Here is a 22,436-nt window from a genome sequence, read left to right as displayed (position 1 = left end):
CCCCCCAAAAAATAAAAATAAAAAAAAAAGAAAAAGAAAGAAGAAGAAGGAATCTCGAATGTATTTGCATATACTACGCAGATGCCCAGCCATTTGTTAATGTACTTTTTATCAAATGTGATAGTGCGTATGAAGTAATCAGTGATGTTTGAAATTTTTTAACCATGTTGCAAATTGTACGACCAAAAAGGGCTGCCGTTTCACCACTTCTTCTAACAAAATAAGTAAACAGCAAAGTAAGTAACTCAGTCAAATATTTTTTCAACTATTTGAGATCGGTTAAATAGAAAGATTTACTTGGCAAAATAAAAATAACACAAGTCTAAAACTTGCATGAGGGTGGATTTTCTTAATATTCAACTTTAAAAAAGATAAATTTTAAAAAATTATTTAGAGTGCTTCTGGACCCTAACAAGCACATGTTATCACGCCCATGGTGGACTTTGCATTCTAAAAACTTTTGAAGTCATTAACTGCGATGGGTGGACTTTTGGGGTATGATGCTGTCGAACCTCTTGCAAATCTTAAATACTATAATCTCATCTCATCTTAAAGTATTGATTACAAGAGATTCTCCTTGAAAGTCTTAAAGGCCATAACCTCATTTCATCTTAAAAAAACAATGGTAGTACGAGATGTTTTTACATCAGTGTAGGATCTCAAAAAGATTATTATTAAATTTGATATAAATTTTTTAAAAAATTATTAAAAAATTTAATTATTTTAAATATTTGTATTAAATTTAATAATAATCTTTTGAATCTTACGCACCTGAATATGAAAGGGTTTCACAACGTCATTTCCTTAAACCTTAAATCTTTATCCCATCTTATAAAATCTATTGTCTTTTACTATCCCTTTTACTTTTTTTCCCTTCTCTCTCCCCATCAAATCCTCCTGGTTTCTCTCTTCCTCGCCTTTTTCTATGTCACAACACTCACCCGGTTTCTCTCCCCTCTCTCTCTGCTACTTTGATCCCATCTCTCCCCTTCTCTCTCACACACGCACAGATCCCATCTCTCCCCTTCTCTTTCACACACGCACAACAGGACTGAATTCCCGCCATGAGAAGGAGGTGAAGGCCGAGGGTGCAACCTGCATTCATGCACAAAAGGGGTTTGGGAAGTCCAGTTATTTCAGCAACAATTAGGTTTTTCATGGTCCCAATAACCTGAGAGCAACTAAAAGAATGGGTCCGGGGTACCTTTACCGCTACATTAGTGATTGGCATATTTACACCTAACATATGGTTTTTTTCGTAAAGGGAAAGGTTTTTATAGCATAGGAGTTTTATCTTCTCTCTACTATCCAGCCGTCCAATTTTGATCAAGAGAGCCACTCGTCATTTGATCTTAGATCTGACGTCTCAAAGTATTTTATTTTTATTTATTTTTATACAAATTTTATGAATATGAAATTTGATACATACCATCTTCTCATTGAGGCGCACCTATAAAGAATATTAAATATAATTTTTCAATAAAATATAATGACCAAAATACCCTTTACAATTTTCAAGGGTATTTTGATCATTTTATTTTATTGAAAATATTTTTTATATATTTTTTGTTAGTACGAGTTTAATAGAGGAATAGATGTCCAAAATGTGGTGTCTAAATAATTTATAAAAAAAAAAAAATAGTGTAGAGACATGACATTGTGATTGAAACAATCTTAACCCTCCATTTACAATAAACAGTTGAATAAAAGAAAAGATAGAACTTCTATGCTGCAAAAGAAAGATAGAAAAGTTGCCCTTTGGTAAAACCCCAAATACTTGTAACCTTTTTAGACTCCTTTGGTTTCCTTGGTCTCTCTCTCTTCTTTTGGCTACCCTGGTAAATGACCCAACGACCTCTCTCTCTCTTCGTTATGTGCCCTACAAAGGCCCAATTATTGGGTTCTCCCTCTTTGTCTCTCTCTCTCTCCCCTTCGGTTCCCTAGCAGAGATCCAACTATGGAGGGGTTCACAATGAGTAGAAGAGAGTGAAATCCCTAAGAGGTAAAAACAAAATCAGTCATTTGCAAACGTGCGATTCTTCTAAATCCTTGTACATCTTCTCATGAGTTTTACATTGATCTTCTTATTTATTTTACCCTGTATCCAACCGTTCATTGAGTGGTACATAATTCTCTGCTATCTATCTCAGTTGCAAAGAGAAACGGAAGAATGGAGCAAATGTTTTTATAGAGATAGAAGCTTTTCGATCAAAGAAATGCGTCCGAGTAGCAGAACATGTGTTTCGTTAGCTAGGTCAGAATCTTTTTCCTATCAAGATAAAAAGCAAATCAAAGTCTCGCCAGACCACGTTCTTTCCCCAATAAAGGTCCCAAAAAAGGAAACTTTTTACATGTGGGGCCCTATCAAGCAGTTGCAGCTAGGATAGCTTCAAATGCCTGACACTCTTTATTTTTTAACTTTTTTCTGTAAATTATCTTCGCATGAAACTAAAAGGTTTGACGTACCTTATAGGGGTGCACTTAAATAAATAAATAAATAAGTATTTTTTGTAAAATAAAATAACCAAACGCCTACAAGTTTTAGATGCATTTCAATCAAAACAAAAATTTTTTTTTTCCTATTTTTTATTAGTTGTGCCCCTTTGAGAAGGGACCACACGTCATAATATGTTAAACCAATTTAATAATAATAAAAAAAAGGTACTTTGAACCGTCTGATCTGTGATTTTTAATTTTTCATGAGCCAGCCTAAATAAAGATCAGTGATTCCTTCATAATCCCTTAAGAGACAAAAACATACAAACCACAAATAAAGATCATCAATTTCTTCATAATCCCTCTGAGAAAAAACCACACAAACTAAAATCAAAGACCGGCGATTCATTTTCAATGCAGCCAAAAAAGGACCCATTAGTCAGCCAGGAAGGGCATTATTACGCATTGAATAATTCACGGTTCCAAGCTTCTGTGTCACATGTGCGTGACTGCACGCTCACACTATGTTTAGGCATGTAGGTTTCTATGTATTTGTAGCCATCGGATGTGGACTTTGAATACTTTGGCATCAATATAGACCATCATGATACTCAGCAAGAATGACGAGCACTAACATTTGCACCAAAGTTCTTTTGCAGCACAGGCTCTTGATGACCAAAGTTACAAGCCGGCTTTTAGATCCAACACATCCAAGTCCTTCATCTACAGCCTCACATTGTTCCAAACTGGCTGAGGACTCACTGTTCTGATATCTATACAGGGTGCTACTCTTTTTTTAGCGCATCTAGCCACCATTAATATCTCGGGAAAGGCACTCTCTGGTCATTTATACCTGTGTGTAGATTGACAATGGGTCTTGACCCTGCAGATTAGTAGTATATCCTCCAGTTATACAGAGATATCGATTGGTCTCTGCATGCGCATGAAAAGTAGAAATCAAATGGGTATAAATATAATACTAAGCATATAATAGAAGAAGATGCCAAATATAATATGTTGCCCACTGATTTCGGTGGATGCCTCTAATGAGGCACCTAGCCGCCATTTTTCCAGGAGATAGTTACTGCAGTGTCCAATTGATGGTGAGTAGATTCCTGCATCTCTCTCCGATGAGTTTGAAGGAGGAGGGGTCTTGAGCCAGGTTTTCAGTGGTTTGTGGGCTCCAAACATAGGTGGCCATTCCACAAGCAAAGGAGACACACCTTTGAAAGGAAGAGGTTGAGACTGGAGGGCGACTTTGGCGGAGTAGAACTCTCTATCTCCTGGGCTCCCTCTGGGCTCCATTCTGCTGCTGGTGGAACTTCTAAACCGTCATTCCATCCCTCCCTTAATATGGTTGAACATCGAAGGTGTGCCTTTTTTCGAGTGGTCACGTCCTGGTCCTCCGCCTCTCTGGCCAACACTCACCAAGCACAGAGTGCACATAACCCTGCAGCACCTACAAACTACGATGGCTGGACTACAGTCCACAGAAAGGGGAGGAGAGGCCGCATCTCCAACGGCAGGTCCCATGCTCCTCTGGACCACTCACTTCACGGTCCTTGGTACTCTGGATCCCAGCCCCAGGCCAAAATCTTCCCTCTACTTGAGGATCAATCCCTTGGTCTCGAGGATCTTCCTCAGGCTAACATCAAAGCCCCTGACACCTCGCCGCCATTTTTCCCACCCTTGATGAATTTGTCTCCCTCCCTACCCCTCGATGGTAATGTTTCCACCACTCCTCTCTCTCCCTGCGATGTGCCCTCTACTCCCACTTACCCCTCCGACCTTGTTGTTGACCCACACTCACGTGTCCTCCTTCCCCCTTTCCCTCAACCACGTGTCCACCCCCTCCTCTTTCTCCGCCTGTCCCCACCACCCCTTCCCCTTTCCTCTTCCCATACCCTTCCTCCACTGTATACCCCCTCTCTCGTTGACGTTATAACTATCCATCTCCCCTCCCCAGACCCCATGATTTCCCCCTCCTTTCCCCATGCCCTGCCATCTTTCCGGCTCACCTGACCCCGACGACCTCTTCATCTTCCTATCCCATCACCCCACCCTCGCCGCCTCCCTTCACCAGCTCTGTACCACCATCATTACCCTCTCCCACCAAGGTGCTCTAACTCGAACTGCCAGCCCCTTCCCCTGGCACCCATGGGAACCCTCAAGCTCCCCTATCCTCCCATGCACTTAACTCTTCTACCTCTTCTTTTGCCTTGGACTTCACCTTCTCTTTGGCAGGGGCCACCACTGGCCCCTCGCTTCCTCCCTCCTTGGTGGATACTTCAGCGGACTCATTGGCTAATAACTCCCCTCCCTCACCCATGGCTCCTCGCAATTGTTCTAGGTACAGGTCAGCCACTCATCGTCGTTCTCCCTCTCTTCCCCCCGCAACCACCCCCGCCCTCCCTTGTGCCTCCTCCCTCCCCCCCCCTCCCTTGTGCCTCCTCCTCTTCCATCCCACCATTGGCCCTATCCTCGTCTAGCTCCCCTCTTCCCCCCGTTTTACCCCTCTGCTCACTCTTCCCCATCCATCCTCAACGCTTACCCTCCTGTGCCTAGCTCTATTTTCCATTTCCCTACCTCCATCCAACCTTCAACCCCTTGTTCTCTCATCCCATCCCGCTTGCCTCTTTTCCCACTCTCGCACCCTTTAACAGGAAGTTTTTCAATCCGCATCCTCTTGCCCCTATTCCCGTCCCTCCCCACTCCTACCCCCTTCCCTCTTCCTCATACGCATCGTTTGTCCCCACCTTGCCTACTCCCATCCCTTATTCCCCTCCCCATTCTCTACCCTCTCTCGGCATTTGCATGTCTCCCCCCACCCCCTGTACTAAGGTCTAGCCCCATTCGTCTGGTGCTCCTCCGGCGGCTTTCAAGCGCAGCTCAGTTCCTACACTCATCTACCATCTTGTGCCGCCACCACTTTCAAACGCAGCCTCTCCTTCCCTGACATCCTCGCCTCCTTCGGTGGATTCTAGGTTCGTTTCAGACATGGGCAAGGCAAGGCTCAAGGAGACATCAACCAGGTTCTTCGTCTTGTGGGTTTCAAGTTTGACAGATCTAAGGAAAATGTCGAGGCTTTCTTCCCATCCAATGCCCAAACCAGGTTTTAAGTAACTAAAGAAGGTTCAAGAGAATTCTCGAATCTTGTTTATGGAATTAACTATGACCAAGGGGTTTCTTCCTTGTCTGTTGGGAAAATGGTGATGGCGGCAAGCCAACCAAGGGGGCCAACTATGGAACCAGGTATTAAGACACAAATACCACTGTCAGTCCTCCCCCTGGCCCTCCCTGAAAGGTTGTCCTACTCCGAATTTGGAAATCTTTGCTCTGCTACCTTCATCTTTTCAAAGACTTCATCTTCCACCCTAGGGACGGGACTAGAGTAAATTTCTGGTTAGCCCTCTGGATTGGCCACCTCCCTTTCCTGATCTGCTTTCCCAACCTCTTTCGAACCCTAGCGCCATGTGTGCAGACCACTTTGCACCGGCAGGGAATTCCCGGGCATGGAACCTGGACTTTTGCAGACAACTCTGCGACGAAGAGTTTCCTGTATTCCTGGAACTCCCTTCTCTCCTCCACTCGTTTTCCCCTCTTGGTGAGGAATGAATTATTTCGTCCCTGGCCCCTTCCGGAATCTTCTCAGTTTCATCTTTCTTTCACTAGCTTATCATGCCCTCGGCTGTTCCTCCCCCACGCCAATCCATCATCGCTAAAGCCTGGATTCCTTTTGTTCCCCTAAAGATACAGGTCTTCAACTGGGTTTCTCTGTGGGAGAGAGTCCTACCTGTGGACCGGCTCCATAGAAAAGGCATGCAAATCCCAAACCGATGTGTAATGTGTCTGTCGGAGGAGGAAACAAACTCCCATCTCTTCATTCACTGCAGTTTCGCAGGTCAACTTTGGGAGGACTTGCTCCGACTGTTTGGCTGGTCTTGGGTGATGCCCGAATCAGTTCCACAGCTCTTACATCAGATGCTGTTCTGACCTTGGCCCAAATCTGGTATCCTGCTTTGGAAGGTTTCTGTCACGGTCACCCTATAGTCGATTTAGAAAGAACGCAACAACATAATTTTTCATGGACAGCAGTCTCAAAAACAAGTCTTAAAGGAGTCCATAACATCCATGGCGATCTTCTGGGCCACCAACCACAACCATTTCAAGCTTCTCTCCACCTTTGACCTCCACCTCAAATGGACTGCCACCTTCATCACATGCCTAGACCTGTGCCGCGCTCCTCCCTCTAGAGACCTCCAGATATTGGCTAGACCAAACTCAACTTTGATGGGTGCCCTCTGGGCAACCCCGATCCGTCAGGCATCAGGGGCATCCTCAGGAATCACGAAGGACTCTCCCTTATCTCCTTTGCTTCTCCCATCGGCCTTGCGGATTCCACCAGCGTCGAATCCTGTGCTCTCTTGGAAGGCCTTAAAAAATTTGATCCCTCTTGGAGCACTATTCTGGTCGTTGAGGGTGACTCGAGAAATGTAATCTCCTAGGCCTCTTGTGAGGTTGTTCCTCCTTGAGACTTGCTCGTCTTTGACGAGATTTTCGATATTTGCAGGCATATGCAGGTCTTATGGAAGCATACCTGGAGAGAGTCCAACCAAGTGGTCAACGCACTGACTAAGGAAGGCACTTCCAAGGCAATGTCCTAGCTTTTTTCGAACCTTTGTGCTTCATCATCCAAATTTTGTAATACTGCACTCATGCTTGTATAGCATTTTTTGGTATCTGCCACACCCTTGGTGGCTGTATAGTGCTCCCATGTCTTGGGCAGCTATTTTTTGTATTATGTAATCTCCTTTACTTAATACAAGGTTACCAATTTCAAAAAAAAAAAAGAATTGCTTTAACATTTGAAGAATATAGACCACATATAAATCTCAAACAAGAACAACTTCATGATCACCAGGTAAATAGAAGCAACATAATCCATTCATATATACTTTGATCTGTATTAAGTACAACATGACATGCATGTCCGCTTGATATAAAATGATTGCAAAAAATCTTGTCTTTGGATAGGTTACTTCTGCAACTTTTTGATGAATAAATTGAGTTAAGATTTCTTACCATAAGAATTATGTCCATAAAATACAAGTCATGCAGCTTCATAAGATCCATTTGTTATACTCATCCATTCTTATGATAAATGAGCTGGATTTAGGATGACCTCCCCCTCCATATGCCTACAATTTGGGAAAATGTAAGGAAAGAAAAAATGGAAGAACATGCAGGTGGAAGATACAGCAGTTTTACATTATTTGTCATCCCATTCATACCTTTGAAATTTCAGAAGTATCAGTAGCACTATCCATACTCCTCAAGCTCATCTTCAGATTCCCTCGTTGCATATATACAACTGCACCTATGGGTCTGCAAACATTATTGCAGCCACTAGAAGATAAGAGTGATTTTAACATTCAAATGTGCTAGGAAGAAACAACGTTTTGTAAAAATAAGACTATCGTCAAATTTGCTATCAAACTGATAAAAGACATCTGAATAGCATTGAGAAATTATGAGGAAATCTATGTACAATTTACAGTTGTTTAAGGAATTTTTTTGAAGAAATGACTGTATAGTATTAAATCATGAAATATACAATTCCAGGTGCCTGCTGTGCAAGAACATAGTATGCACCCCAAAAAAGCAAAAACCGAGACTTATAGTCAAGTCTGAGTTGGGGTGATGACAAAATCACAAAGCTTTGCGCTCAAGGAGCCAGCGTTTGCTAAGTATCTGCAGCCTTACCACTTGAAACTAGTGATATCAAAGATTTGGAAAAAAATGGGATCTAGTCTCCATGGGAGCAGGCAGGCTCGACTTGCACATCGAATCAAACTTTGGAAGTCCCCTTGTTCTTCAAGTTCCTAGTATGACCTGATTTTTCATTTTCCAGTAATAAGATAGATTTTTTTCATAGAAAGAGTAAACCGAATGATGTGATTCAGAAAAACACAATTCCTGTGTTAGGAACTGCAAGAAATAACCGGTGTCATGGTTAGGACTAAATGCATTGAAAGTCGCACTCAAGCATGTGGAAAACTACAATGGACCAATGAAAGACCTTGAACTAGAGAGAAAAGCTAAAGAATGGGAATCAGGTGAAATATAAATTAAATAACAATTACATAACATTTTCACATGAAAATGCATGGGGCATATCCATGAAGAGTAAACAAGTGATGCATGTTTCTAATATATAACATAAGATCATACATGCATGGCTAGTCACATGCTTTAATGATAAAGGATTAGTGTGATTCAGAAAAACACAATTCCTCAGTAGTCATGACTGGGATGGATTACTTACAAAATTGTGGATGGATGCACCCTCTTTTACTAAGGCATACACTACTAAAATGGCCTCAAGCCACATATGCTTAAGGAAACTCGCAATGGTCTGCATATCTCAAAAATTTGGTCAAAGATTGGTTCCTTTCTCCAGGGGCATCGGGATGGTCATGTAACCCAAGTTATAACAGTTTTAGAGTCCCCTTCAACTAGAAGTGAATCTTCCCAGTTGTGTCGAATAGTTTTAGGCCCTCGAGGTGCCTTGGCCACCATGGAATTTGCATAAGCAATCAAAGCCCAAGAAAGAGGGTAACAGATTACTAGAGCTATATTTCTAAATAGACATCCGATACTAACTGGTCCTGGCTTTCCAAGAGAGCAGTCATCAAAGTTGAGTTTGACGATCCCAACTTTGGTGGCATTCAGTGCTTCATCAAGGGGGTAACAATGGTTGGAAACCCGAATGAGCTTTCAGTTTCTTTCAAAATATGCCAATGAACAGGCTTGAAATTCTTTACAATTACAGGCACAAAAAGCCACGATTAATTTGATAACGACCTTGATTGCATCTATTCGAGCTTCTCTGCTCTCAAAAATAAGGTTGCTGCACTCTAACCATATGGCCCAGATCATAATTAGGATTCAGGGTCGTCACAATAAGAGGCTGAAAGAAGGGTAAGAAGATTAGAAGAATGCTGTGAAAGGCTGATGAACTGACTGTGGTAATACCCGAACGAAACTCTGGATTATCAAGGACAACATCTTGACAGAAATCGAGCAGTTAATAAGAGATGATTGACAGTTTCCTTGGGACTCTCACACATGGCAAGTTCACTTGTTAGGCAGATCCCTCTTCTTTGTAGTTGGCCAAAACTAAACATATTGAAAACCTGGATCTCAGGAATGTCTGGTTAAACATGCCCGGTTAACTATAACAAGGGTGTTAGTACTTGGGATGAGTGTGTGGTAGAAGGACAACACCGATAACCTTACAGAAGATACACGGAACCACACCATCTAGAGAAGTCCCGCAGAGCCAAGGAAGTCAGTTGGGATATTTCTAAGTCAAGGAGGTTCCTCTTAAAGTATGGCTTCCAAACCATCTGACAGCCTAATATGTTGTATAACAAAGTCACAGTCATTTTAATATATGGCTTGAGAGTAGATATTTGTGTATTGTTGTCCCAAAGTACACTCTCCCACCCAAAGATCCTTCCACATCCTGATCTTGTCTGTTGACCCTTAACCAAATGTTGTTGGCAAAAGGAGGTAGGATGAAGCTATCCCTTTCACTCTGGAGGCCCAGGCATGGCTGAACCCTTGGGTAGCCAGCCCGACTTGTCACGATCATAATTATTCTGCATTACGTGCTTCCACGTGACAATTTTGGGTCATGAAGCACCACCACTACTTCCTGAGCAGTGCTGTGTTACAATCCCTACAGTTCGTGTGCCAAGGTCCCTATATCTTTTCAATTTGCACAGGGTCCCCACTAACCAAGTGGAAGTTATGTGCACCTGAGCTCCGGATCTCAGAAAATCTGTCATCAAACAATCTAATAGATTTACTATGGCCACCGGCAGACAGAACATTGACATCTGAAACAGAAGGATATTGTACAGAGTGGCTTTAATTAGAGTAATTCTCCCTGCTAGAGGCAGTAATATGCCATTCAGTGCTGCCACTCTCCACTCAAATATCTCGATGACAGCATCTCACTGCTCTTTTCGTGGTTTACTGACACAAAGGGGGATGCGTTACTTGCTAAGTGGGAGTCCATTCTTTATCCCAGGCTTTTTGGCCAACTCCAATTTAGTTTTGTGGCCAACACCAATTCCAAAGAGTTTTCTTTTTGCGAGATTGGTTTTTGAGGCCTGGGGAAACCTTGCAGCTCAGAGGGAAGAACCAAAGGTTGTCAACTTGCTGAGGGTTTGTGTCGAAAGTATCATATCCGTACTCTAGGTGGGAGATCGATGGCCCCTACCTAGAGGATTTAAAATCATTGGAACAAGTTGTGCTTAAACAGCTTGGATATAGGTTCATTACAGAATTCTGCCATTATGGAATATGAAAAAGGGGACGGGTCTTCCTTGCCATAGAACTCTTGAGGAGGAGAAAAAACCTTGAGGGCAACTATTGATCAGGACCGAAACGTGTGGAGATGGTACAAAGTCCCAAATATAAGACCTCCACATATCTCCAAACCCAATTAGATCTAAGATTTGATCAAGTACAACCCAATTGACATGATAATACACCTTTCCCAGGAGAAGCTTAAGAGCAAGAACAGGAATTTTGGATTGGTATCTGGCATGCATGCATTCATGTGCAATCTGAGCCCCCTCCAAAATCTGCTTGTACTGGACCAATGAACAGCAATTGGGGGATATAACAAAGTTTAGCACCTGTCACAGACAAGATGCCAAAGCTTTGGCTATGATCATGCAAAATTCTCGCATATGGCGCTCTTTGGATGTACTCGTTATCACTGATAATTTACTGTTTCAATTAAATTAATCCTGATAATAAATTAATGGTTGTTTGCTCGTGTCCATCATAAAATTATTTGAGATAAACTTATAGCCAATTTTACATATAAGTTTATCTTCTTGAAAAGCAATTTTTACTTTATCCACAATAGTTTTGCTGAAAATCACATTTTTTTGCAAGAAATAGCTAAAAATGCTAGAATTGACTGGAAAAAATATATAATATTAAAGAATATTATATGTAATATAATATATATACCAAAAAGCTAACAAGGTAATATATCCAGAGTATATTAACTTTAGATAAGATCAATGTTAAAAAAAGGACCGCCCGACCCCAAGGCAGCAAGGGGTCTCAGGCGACACCTGGGCGCCCTGTTCAGGGTGGGCACCAAGCACCCAGTTCTAGGCGGGCGCTCAGGGCTGTGGCCCCTTTTTCAATTTTTAAAAAAGCCTAATTTTGACCCCCATAAAAGCTTATATAGATTATGGGGATTATTTTCAACCCCCCAAAGTTAAAAAGAAAAGAAAAAAAAGTACTTTTTTAAACCCAAAATCTCTTTAGCTAGACTAATTTCTGATAATTGAAATTGTTTTCTGTCGTTTGTAAAAGCATCCTAAGTTTTTCTTTTCTTGTTGAAATTATTTTTAGAGATAAGGCAAAAAAGGTTAGTTTACAATCTTTAATTGAGTTTTATTTTTCGGATTTGAGATGTGTTCTACGAGGTCTACTAGGAATGGGGAGCCGGGATGGAAGTATTGTGTTATCCCGGATAAGAATGAGTAAAATAAAATTATGTGTCAATTTTGTGGACATATTTCTAATGCCGGCATAAATAGATTCAAGAAGCATCTTGCTGTTTATTAGAAGTGATGTTGCCTCGTTTAAGAAGGTCCTAGAGCCTGTAAAGAAAGAAATTTCTAGGCTCATTGAAGCTGAAAAATAGAAAAATAACAAAAGAAATGGATGTAGCAGAATTGAGGGCATGGGTCCATGTTTTTATGATGATGTTGACACTGATGAGGATGAACAAGGGGAAGACGCGGTAGGCATGGCAGTTACTCAAAGCTCTAAGAGTAAGAGAAGTCTTGGGTCTAAAAGGCCTCATATTAAAGGGCCTATTGATAGTTTTTTAACACCTAGCTCCGAGACAATAATTGAAAAAGGAAAGGGTAAGGGGAAAAAACAAATAATAATTAAAAATAGATTTAAGAAGACATAGGCCAAGTGATTTAGTACATTACTTGGTAGTTTTACCATAAGGGCATTCTCTTAATACTGCTCGCTTGAATAGCTTTCGTACAATGTTGGAAGCAAATCGACGATTTGGGCCAGGGTTGAAATAACCAAATCCATATGAGCTTGGCGAGCCACTATTGAAAAAAGAAGTTAAGCATACTAAGGAATCTCTCAAGACCAATACGGATGAGTGGGCTCAATATGAGGCCAACTAGACTGCTTCCTAATTAAGAAGGTAGATAGACCATCATGTAAAAACTGCAAGGTTATCCCAAGAGAGAGTTTGACTACCTAATATAGCCTCATGGTTATAGACAGTTGTACAAAGACATGGAAGATAAGGGGTGAAAGTAATGGGTATCCAAAGACTAGGTGGTGGAATTTACAAAATGAGAAAATAAACTTATTTGGAGATAAATTAATTAAAGAAGGAAAATGAAGCTCTGAACATGAGGTCAATTTTTGTCTTTCAAGTTCCCAAAAATTTGAACGATAATTTTAAATACTTAAATTAATTATAAAGGTTGCTTATATTGCTGGCCAATGGTGGAGACAACATGGTAGTAGCAATCCACACCTCCAAAAGATGGTTATTCGGATCTTGAGTTTGACAGCTAGCTCTTTTAGTTGTGAGTGCAATTGGAGTTCGTTTGAGATGGTATTTTATATTCTTTTGTTGTTTGCAAGTTCATTTTTTGAATATAGATTTATAGGAGATAATAGATATAAATATATTAAACTATGATATAATACATTACTAATAGATGGATTGATTAGTAATTGTAGTACACCAGTAGTCTAGTACTTATGCATTTTTTCTTATAGGTGCATATAAAGAGAAGAAATAGGCTTCAGCAAAGGAAGCTCAATAACTTGGTTTTTGTAAGCGAGAATCAGAGGCTCAAGGAGAAGTTTAACTAGCAAAAGAAGGATCCCATCACTTCGAAAGACATGGAGAATGCTTTTGATTGGCTAGTTGAGAACCCTGGTACTGAGGAGGTCTTCCCTAGGGAGGGTTGAGGAGGCTTCGGATCCAGCTTTTAATTCTAGGAGGGCCACTCGAGCAACAACTGCTGCTGGCTTCACACTCATAAGGGGTGAGAAAGATAGAGGAGTAGGAGGCAGATTTAGAAGAAACTGAGGAAGAAGAGCAATATGTTGAATAGGATGACAATTATGATGAAGACGGCCTCGATTCCAATGCAGATGCAAGCGATTATGATGTTGTTCTGATTCTTAATGATGATGATTGGAGAAACGCAGATGTCCTCTCTTATTTTGCAGTTTTGTATTTCATCTTTATTACACCATCTTGATTTGGACTTTAAACCTTTCGGATGTTAGACTTTTTGCTTTTTTGGACTATTTCGTTGTTTGGATTTATACTTTTGTAAGTTTGTTGAAGATTTGGAGAGTTGGAGTTCATGTTAATATGCAATATGGGGAGTTGGAGACTATTACTAATACATAGCCTATTTGACTTATAACTTTTTTTAAATTCAGTATGATTTGAATTTTGAAATTTTGAACAGATTTATTCTTAATGTGTGATAATGTCATATGTTTGTATATAAAAAAGTATGTTACAATATATACATATGCATTAAATTAAAAAATTGACACAAATATATGCATATATGAGGTTCTAGATGCCAGCCTAAGTGTTGTGCGCTGGGCATCAGACGGGCCACCTACCTTTTTTGAAACCTTGGATAAGATAACCTATTCCAAATAAAATTAATTGACATCCAACGGGCCCTAGGTGTGTATGTCTGAAATCCTTCAGATATTCTACTCCATTCAACTTAGAGACCAAGGTGAGGAATGTGAAGTTTATCCCACTGTGGATGATTCCTCAATAATAAGAGTCAACAAGAAGGGACATTTGGGGCGTTGGGATATCAAAACTTATGGAATAGTGCTGAAGCCTTATCTTGATCCAAATCTGCAGCAGCTCTAAGGATCTATGTTCCAATGGACAGGCTTTCTAGCCACTCCCTGAGCAAGGTTAGAAGGGAAGATTGGCTATCCTAGGCCTCCAATTAACTTTCTGAGGCTCATGGGATATCCTAATTCCTTTTCTGGACAGAAGAAAGCATTTAACATTCTTTGACAGTTAGCGATCTTGTGAAAGAAGGTTGTGTTCTGGTCTCCTTTCCCAAGCATACCAAGAAATCTTCTCGTGCTTGAGGATGGCCTGATACACCACTTCAGTATGTATCCTCCTAGCCCTTTACTTTGAGCAGATCTCTAGATTCTTCAATTAAGTCTAGATCATTGATCATGTGAAGCAGGGCCTCCTTTCTTCCACGAAAGTTATCAGGAAGTTAACAGTTCCACTGTTATGATTGGGTTATGATTGGCCCTTCAGAAGTTGTAGAGTTCTATACGCAGTCTAAAACTAGCCCATCCTTGGATCATGAAGTGAGACCACAACTAAGGTATCAACCTGTAATTAAGCTCTATGTCATTGAGCCACATCGTCCTGAAATTGGAAAGGCTTTAGAACCGTTGAGGATAGTTTCAGTGTCTACAAGTATGGGTGATGCTTTGACACGAGTTTGTGGAATTTTCCTGAGTGAACACTTTGGACCTCCTCCTCCCATTCCCACGAGATTAGGAATTTATCTATTTTTGTTAGGATCAAACTGGGTACATAGTTGAGCCAGGTGAAGAAGGACCCAAGGAGCGGGATATTGATCAGGGTGTTTCTATAAACAAAGTCTGTAAACCCTGCCATATTCGTTGTGATTTGTTCACTCATATTCCTCTTTGAAGATCATCTGATGATTTTGAAAATCGCCAACTATGCACCACGGGTGGGGGAGAGGGAGGCTACTTGGATAAGCTCTTTCCAGACCTCCTCCCTAAGGTTCAATCTATACGGGCCATGGATTGCAATGGCTTTCCAAATGAAGTCATAAATCATGGATAGGAAAATTAAGACCGAGTATGAGCCTCGATAGAACAAGGGTAAGACAAAAATAGTTGGGTCCCAAATGACCCATATTTCGAGAAATATGCTGTTGAACACACACACACACAAACACAAGACAGATTTTGGGCTAAGGAGTTAAAGGAAGGATGCATGGGGAAAGAGGGGGTGATCTGTGCATGAAACTCGAAATATGCTGATAATCTTCGGTACCAATGTAACAGAAACTCAATTTTCACGTTGGTGGAGGCTCAATTCAACTTAATCGTGAACCCATGATTTGGATGACAACGATCTGGATCCCATTAACCAGGGATCTAGAGCCCTAATTTTGCAAATTGCGATCCTATATCCAAAAAATGTCTGGAATTGAGATCCCTGGAAATCAAAAAAGGCACAGGATCGAGCTTTGGGAGATGGAGCAACTACCTTCTTTGGAGATCCCCGTACTATGGGTAGGCCAAAATGCTTCTCATAATGTATATAGGGTAGATTTTTTTAGTTATCTACTACCTTTACCTCTAGCTTTACACTTTGCAAAGGCACTTCTCTTAAAGTCCTCACTAATGTCACTGGCAAGACCGACATAGATGAAACCCAAAACCCGAAGTATGTGGTCAATTTTACCTTCCACTTTGACGATATTATCGATTTCATTAGAGTCCATTGGGAAAAAAGACTTTGCACGCGTTAAGAGTATCAAGATCATTGTTGACTCCCCCAATATCTCCCCAAGGGAGGGGGAGGATCCCAAAGGAAGGGGCAACAAGAGGGGAGTGGGATGCAGGTCTCCTTCATCAGTAACAAGGCTTGGGGTAGAGGGTGTCGGTTGGGTAGGGCAAATTCAAGGAAGAATAAGAAGGGTTTCACTGAAGCTTAAACACCTAGGGGTACAAGACATCAGAGGAAAGGGCATAGCTGAAAGGTTGCCTAGAACAGGCCAGGCCCTGTTATGTGGTATAATAGAGCACATAGAGGCTGAAGAACAGAGGGAGCAAAGAAGATAATTAAATAGGGAATGGGAGGTAATAGACAGACTAACACTAACAAATCTTAATCTCTCTTCCTACGAAATAGACAGTCCTGATTGTCCTGACCAAGAAGACCAAGCATGTGGATGATGTGGCCTCATATACAGGTGTCTCTCGGGTCCGGGAGAGAGGTAATCATTGTGGCTGCGTCTGATTCGTCGATTTGCTTCTGTCTATCTAGGCGGAACCAGTGACCTGCCATCCATTTATGGGCTGTGGCAGTGGTTAACTGTTGTGGGGTACATGGAAGCATCTTGGTCACTCATTTCTAAGTCGGTGGAGGGGATGTCTTGGGCAGGGCCAGATAAGCTGTTACTGAGCACATGGGACACACGTTCGGTGATCAACACCATTCATCCATCTGAGCAGGCCTGAAATGTCGACTGACGTGCTGGGCAATGGTGTGATCCAGGTTGGGGCAACTGTTATGGAACAAAAGACATCTAGGCCATTCAATGCTAAGGACATGACGGGTTCATCTCCAGGTTCGGACATAAAGCTGGCTTTGGCTTCTCAATCTTTGGAGTTAGGGGAAATCAACGGAGGTCAAGAGGAGAGAGATGAATCAAGGTTGAATAGAGAGAAAAGGACTGGAGTGACCAGTATAGGAATCGAAGAGTTTGGCAGCCAAAACTTCAAGAAGCAAATGTGGATCCCCAACTAGAAATATGCAAAGAAAATATGTAAAGTGTCAATATGTCCTTGGTGAAGCATGAGGATGAGGATGTTTCTCAGGTAGGCAGGTTATGTGAATGGGTTTGGTTGTGTTGAGGGTTAAAAGCCTGTGAATAGGGTCGCCGGAGTTGGGAAACTAATTATAAGGGAAAGCAGGTTGCAACGCAGGGGATGTTTCTGAACATGCTGTCCCCCTCTCTCTCAATCTCTCTCTCTCTCTCTAGCTGCCTGGGAGAGGAGTCCATCACATGGCAAACGAACAACATCAGGGACGGCAAAAGCATCACAATGTTAAATGCAGATGCAATCATAATTGAGATCATCAGAGAATTTCACACAAAATGCTTTTATTTTTTGAGAAAAAGCACAATCGAACCTGCTTTGTTCCTCTCATTTTGCACTTTCCAATGAATCGCCAAATACACAAAGAAAAAATAGCATCCAAATGCAACAGGGAAAGAGAGAATGTAGGAGGACCTGCATCGTGGTGTCCTCATGACAAGGAAATATATCACCAGCAATAAGCCAATATGAGTGTCAGACAAGTAAAAAATTAAAGTTTCACTGAAGTGTCCCCACCTCAAACCAGCTGCAGAACTCTTTTCACTGAGTTGATTGCCAATTTCATTGCACAAATGGGAATTTCCATCTGCCCGTATACCCTGCAACTCATTTTAACAGACCTGAGACTTCATTTTTAAGCACAAATCTAAAAACAGATATTCGATAAAATAGAAAATAGTTAGATGTATAATGTGTAATAAAAAGTTTTTTGTGTGTTCGTGTGCAGTACAAGGTGAATCACATATAATGACCTTTCTTTGAATAATCAAATTTGCTTTTATGTTATGGGAAAGTATGACATGATTGACATGACCACATGAAAGATGTGACTGTGAGGGTCATCATTATCCAATGAGTTGAATGGAGCCACACAATAGAACACCATATTGGAGCTCATGTCATGTTGGTGGCCCACTCTCTTTCCATTACCATTAACCATCCAACATATTGATTGGATGAACAGTGACGACCCCCATGACCACATATTCATGTGGTGATGTGGATCATAGTACCATTTCACATGTGTTATATTCTATTCCCTAATTACCATCATAATTAAAGAGACCATCATTAATTTCTTAATTAATTTATTCCCTAATTACAATCATAATTGAAGAAATTATCCTTAACTTTCAGCAAAGAGCATCAGTTACATCTCCAATCCCTAGTTCTCCATACTTCAGAATAAAAATCAATTGTCATGGAATTGCAATTTGGACTAAACACGATCATGATCACAAGAAGATGGGAGCATGGTATGGAGTACACTAACACATGATGCAGAGTTCCTCGAAATGTGATTCCCAGATGTTTCAGTTAAAAAAATCTAGGATCAGTTATTTGGAGCAGTAAGCTAATCGATTTCAAGGTTATTGCAACTATAACACCAGGCTAGAATAACCACAAAATACATCAAGAGTTACACTTCTTGTCCCTTTGTATTAATAATATATAAAACATTTCCTTAACTATTTGTTTATCTTTGGGCAGGTATGACGTGGGATTGGAATCCTCAAGACCACATTGCAGTTTCACCGCCCCAACCCATGAAGCCTGCTCCTAATATTTAAAGCATTTCCTAGTTTCTGAATTTACAGAGTTGATGGACCTGGAGGAATTGTTCTCCAAAATGAACCCTCATCGCCAGAGAATGGGAACCCAATACAGAACCAATCTTATTGTTCTTTTTCCAGTAAAATATAAAAATTGATCAAAAGGAAAAAATGCAATATCTGAATAACACGATAAATTCCAGTCATGTCCCTTAGCAGTTCAAAAGCAAGCAAACTTATACATCTTAAGGTGTAGGATCCATAAATCACAAATAGAAAACCACAAATCAATAAACTGATCTATTTTCTTTTTTTTTATTCATTTATTTGTTAGGTCAATAAACTTTTTTTATAGTAGACCACTTACAAATAACATCTATGAAGGACAGAACCTTCTCCCAGTATCTTCATGGCATGGTATAATTCTAAGTACAATAAAGGAAGACCAGCTGCAAGAATAAGGTTTCTTAGAGGCAAAAGATCCAAACATCCATGAAACCCAAAATAGGTTCGATTATCCGAGCCATGTGCTACAACGAGAAAAAAATGGAAGTGGATTTTACCAGATTTTAAAAAATAGGAGGCAGGGTCCGACTCAGTCAACTGAAAATCCATGTCAAATTGTCAGTTTCGAGTCAGATCTCTGATTCAAGGCGATCCAGTTGAAATTGCCTCAAAAGTGATTTTTTCAAAAATAGGTTAATGTTGTTTTAAAAGGATTAGAACAGAGAGAGCTGACTTTTCTTGTTTGGAAGTTCAATTCAAATGATATTTTCCAAAGTAAGGATGCTCAAGATAGGATGGAATCAGAAGAAACCATATATACAAAAGAAAATAGTTAAAATCAAACAAAGGAGAAAGACTATAATGCAAAGGAGATTGATTAATGAATCAAAGGAAAAGCCATAGATTTAAGAAAAAATCATTTGCTAGAGAAAGGGAAATAGAAGAGAAACAGAAGAAGCCCCAAATTTGAAAAACTACATCCCTAAGAACCTCTACGTCAGAAATACACCAAAAAATTTTGAGATTTAAAGGAAATCAATAAGAGAAATAGAAAGAAAAACCATGATCAAAGAAAGAACCAAAGATGAATGGCCTTCCAAGATGGAGAGAACGTAAAACAAACTAGAAAAGAGAGAAAATATATAGGGGACACCTGTTTTTAGAGAAACATAGGTTAAAACGATAGAGAAATCAATCAATTGGAAGGAAAAACCACATCCAATTCTTATTCAAGGATGCAATGACGGAGTTTGGAAAATCGAGCGACTTTTCAAGAATCGCCCGGTTCCCAATTTTTAGCCGAAAACAACCCAGTGCGCTATGGTGAACTAGCCAATTTTCTGAATATAGGGGCGATTCAATGGTTCTGACTTCCCAATTCTAAGTCAGATCAGATTATTACGATCCGATTTGGTGATTTTTTCATCACTAGCTTTTAGGACCCACAGAGGGCCTTATATAGGTACAAAATTAACATCCCCCTAGTTACATGGATCAACAGCATAATATTGATAACAAAGATATACACAGCAGAAACACAATAAATTGCATGTTTGCCCTTAGTCGTTACCATGAAATCTAAGAATTATAAATACTTGAGAGTAATTTTCTGTGCTTACAGACTTCTAAAATATCATCAATATAACAATGAAATCATTGCTAGGCAACCTACTAATGACAAATACATACAAAAAAGAACGGTTTCTCTGCTTACAGACTTCGAAAATCTAATCAATATAACAATAAAATCATTACCAGGCACTCTCCATAGAATCCTTTTCCCAAACGAATTTTGAAAGCCCCGTCCAATAACTTATTGGCAGCATCCTGTCGGTGTTCAATGTACGAACGTCCCTTGGCAATGAACTCTGTATGACTCATTTCAAGCAACTGTACCAAGCGAATTTCATCCAAATTGAGAGGCAAAATGAAATGCAAATCCAAAATATAGAGCATAAAATTACTAATTAATAAAAGAGAAATAAAGTAAAGATATGTGCGTTTCAATGGATATACCAACTCATGTAGAGCACAACGTGTACCAAATAACAGCATAAGATAGTATTCACAATGGAAACCATTGCGCTAATTGACATTCTGCATTCACATACAACTAATAGCCTGACTGAACAAATCACATTTACTCCTCGAGGATCAAAACTCCTTTTATACTATGACTCAGAGAAAGCATCACTAGAGATTACATAAAAGGATATCTTGTCCTCAAGATTAAAATATGATGAAAATGGAAGGCCTCCACAGCAACTAGTAGAATTCAAGGAGCTGAGATCTTCCAGCAGATTACAAAGCACAAGATATGACCTTTGTGCCAGTAAGCATGTCAACGAATCCCAATCTGGGAACAGAATGTAAGTCATAAGAATCACCTTTCAATATGCTCAATGTGTAATATTTATGCACACATACACAAACACACACACACACACAAACTCCACACCAAGAAACAGCACAAGACACATGAAGACTTTTACTAAAAATATGATGATTAGACCATCACTGCACTTATATGCATGCTACACTCCCTTGAAAAGATCTATTTGTTTGGGTGTGTTTTGGATCATGAAAAATCCAAGAATAGCTCAGGTCCTCAAGCACTAGGCCCAATGGTTAATATTTCACATATAAAGATAGGTGAGTAGAGCAATGGCCAAGCATGGCTTTAAACCTGATAGTGGTCAATATAGAATCTAATTTGATCCAGGTGAACTTGGTTGAATGATCAATAGAAGCATGAAAAGCCTATGATCCAAATTTCTATAGGACTGGATCAAGTTTGGCTTTTGGAAATAATCAATTATCAGATATGGTTCTGCAGACCTGACCACCAGTCAGATCTTCCATGAAATGGACTAACGTTAGTCGTAAAGCCTCATGGGCAATAGGAGTGATATTTCTAACGCCTATCTCAAGTTTCAACGAGAATGGCAAGGTGGACATTCCCAATCACTGTCAACGTCATTCATATGTATCCCTAAAAAGCCTGATCCCTGGTCATTTGGAAATCTTGTCGAATGGTTTCAGAAGACAAAAGTTTATGGATCTTCATTTTAGGGTTATAAGCTTATCATCTGAATTTCATAATGATTGGATGTTATTTGATACCCTTTCAAAATGAGGTTGGTCAAAGCATACCTTCAGGGCTTGACTGCTGGTCCAAACTCTTACAATCTTGGATCAATATGAAACCTTGGGGAATGTTAATTTAAAGCATTATGAGCCTACTATCCAAAATTCATAAGATCTGGATGCCGTTTGATGCATTTTTGAAGGCACCGTCAGTCAAGGAATATCATTATAGCTAGACCAACAGTCTAAAATCAAACTTTCCCTAATAGAGATGAAACTTGGTGGAAGTTTAATCTAAGATATGATAAGTCTATGGTCAAAATTTCAAGTAATTAAACTTGGATTTGATCCACCTTCCAAACTTATTGAATATGAAGGCCTTAGTCTATGTGGGTCAAACTCTATTTATTAGATGGACTGACATTTGTAATTTCAAATGGAGATTTCTCTCAATTCTCAAGGAGTTTTTTCATGACCATTGGATTCAAGTGGCAAAAATCAGAACTATGGCAGACTGCAGCCTGATCTGTGGTCTAAACTTCAAACTAAGATTCTCCAAGACTAGAGGAGTTTTCTCATGGAATTTGATGGAGACATGCTTCATCAAATGCTCTA

General features: G+C 40.2%; 1 protein-coding gene across 14 annotated transcripts in view; it reads right to left on the bottom strand.

The window, feature by feature from the left end:
• Positions 1-7,362: 7,362 nt before the first annotated feature.
• The window catches only part of LOC105421604 (heat shock protein), a 33,420-nt gene continuing 18,346 nt past the window's right edge, over positions 7,363-22,436 (bottom strand). For 3 of the 14 annotated variants that reach the window (XM_088854679.1, XM_088854684.1, XM_088854686.1), the window contains 4 exons: positions 20,490-20,624; positions 17,590-17,774; positions 7,728-7,821; positions 7,363-7,634 (listed from right to left, as the gene is read on the bottom strand). In XM_088854679.1, the coding sequence (XP_088710805.1) occupies positions 7,557-7,634; positions 7,728-7,821; positions 17,590-17,774; positions 20,490-20,624 (492 nt within the window). In that variant the 3' untranslated portion in view covers positions 7,363-7,556. Of the gene's footprint in view, positions 7,635-7,727; positions 7,843-8,199; positions 8,329-17,488; positions 17,796-20,489; positions 20,625-22,436 lie in introns of those variants that run through there. The other 11 variants (XM_088854681.1, XM_088854687.1, XM_088854688.1 and 8 more) reach the window with 7 other exon arrangements.

Source organism: Amborella trichopoda, chromosome 13 (genome assembly GCF_054954075.1).
Source record: "Amborella trichopoda isolate Santa Cruz 75 chromosome 13, AtrichopodaSantaCruz75HAP2 v2.0, whole genome shotgun sequence".
Lineage (NCBI taxonomy): Eukaryota > Viridiplantae > Streptophyta > Magnoliopsida > Amborellales > Amborellaceae > Amborella > Amborella trichopoda.
The sequence above is the reverse complement of the archived record's forward strand: the minus strand, read 5'-3'. Positions and strand labels throughout refer to the sequence as shown.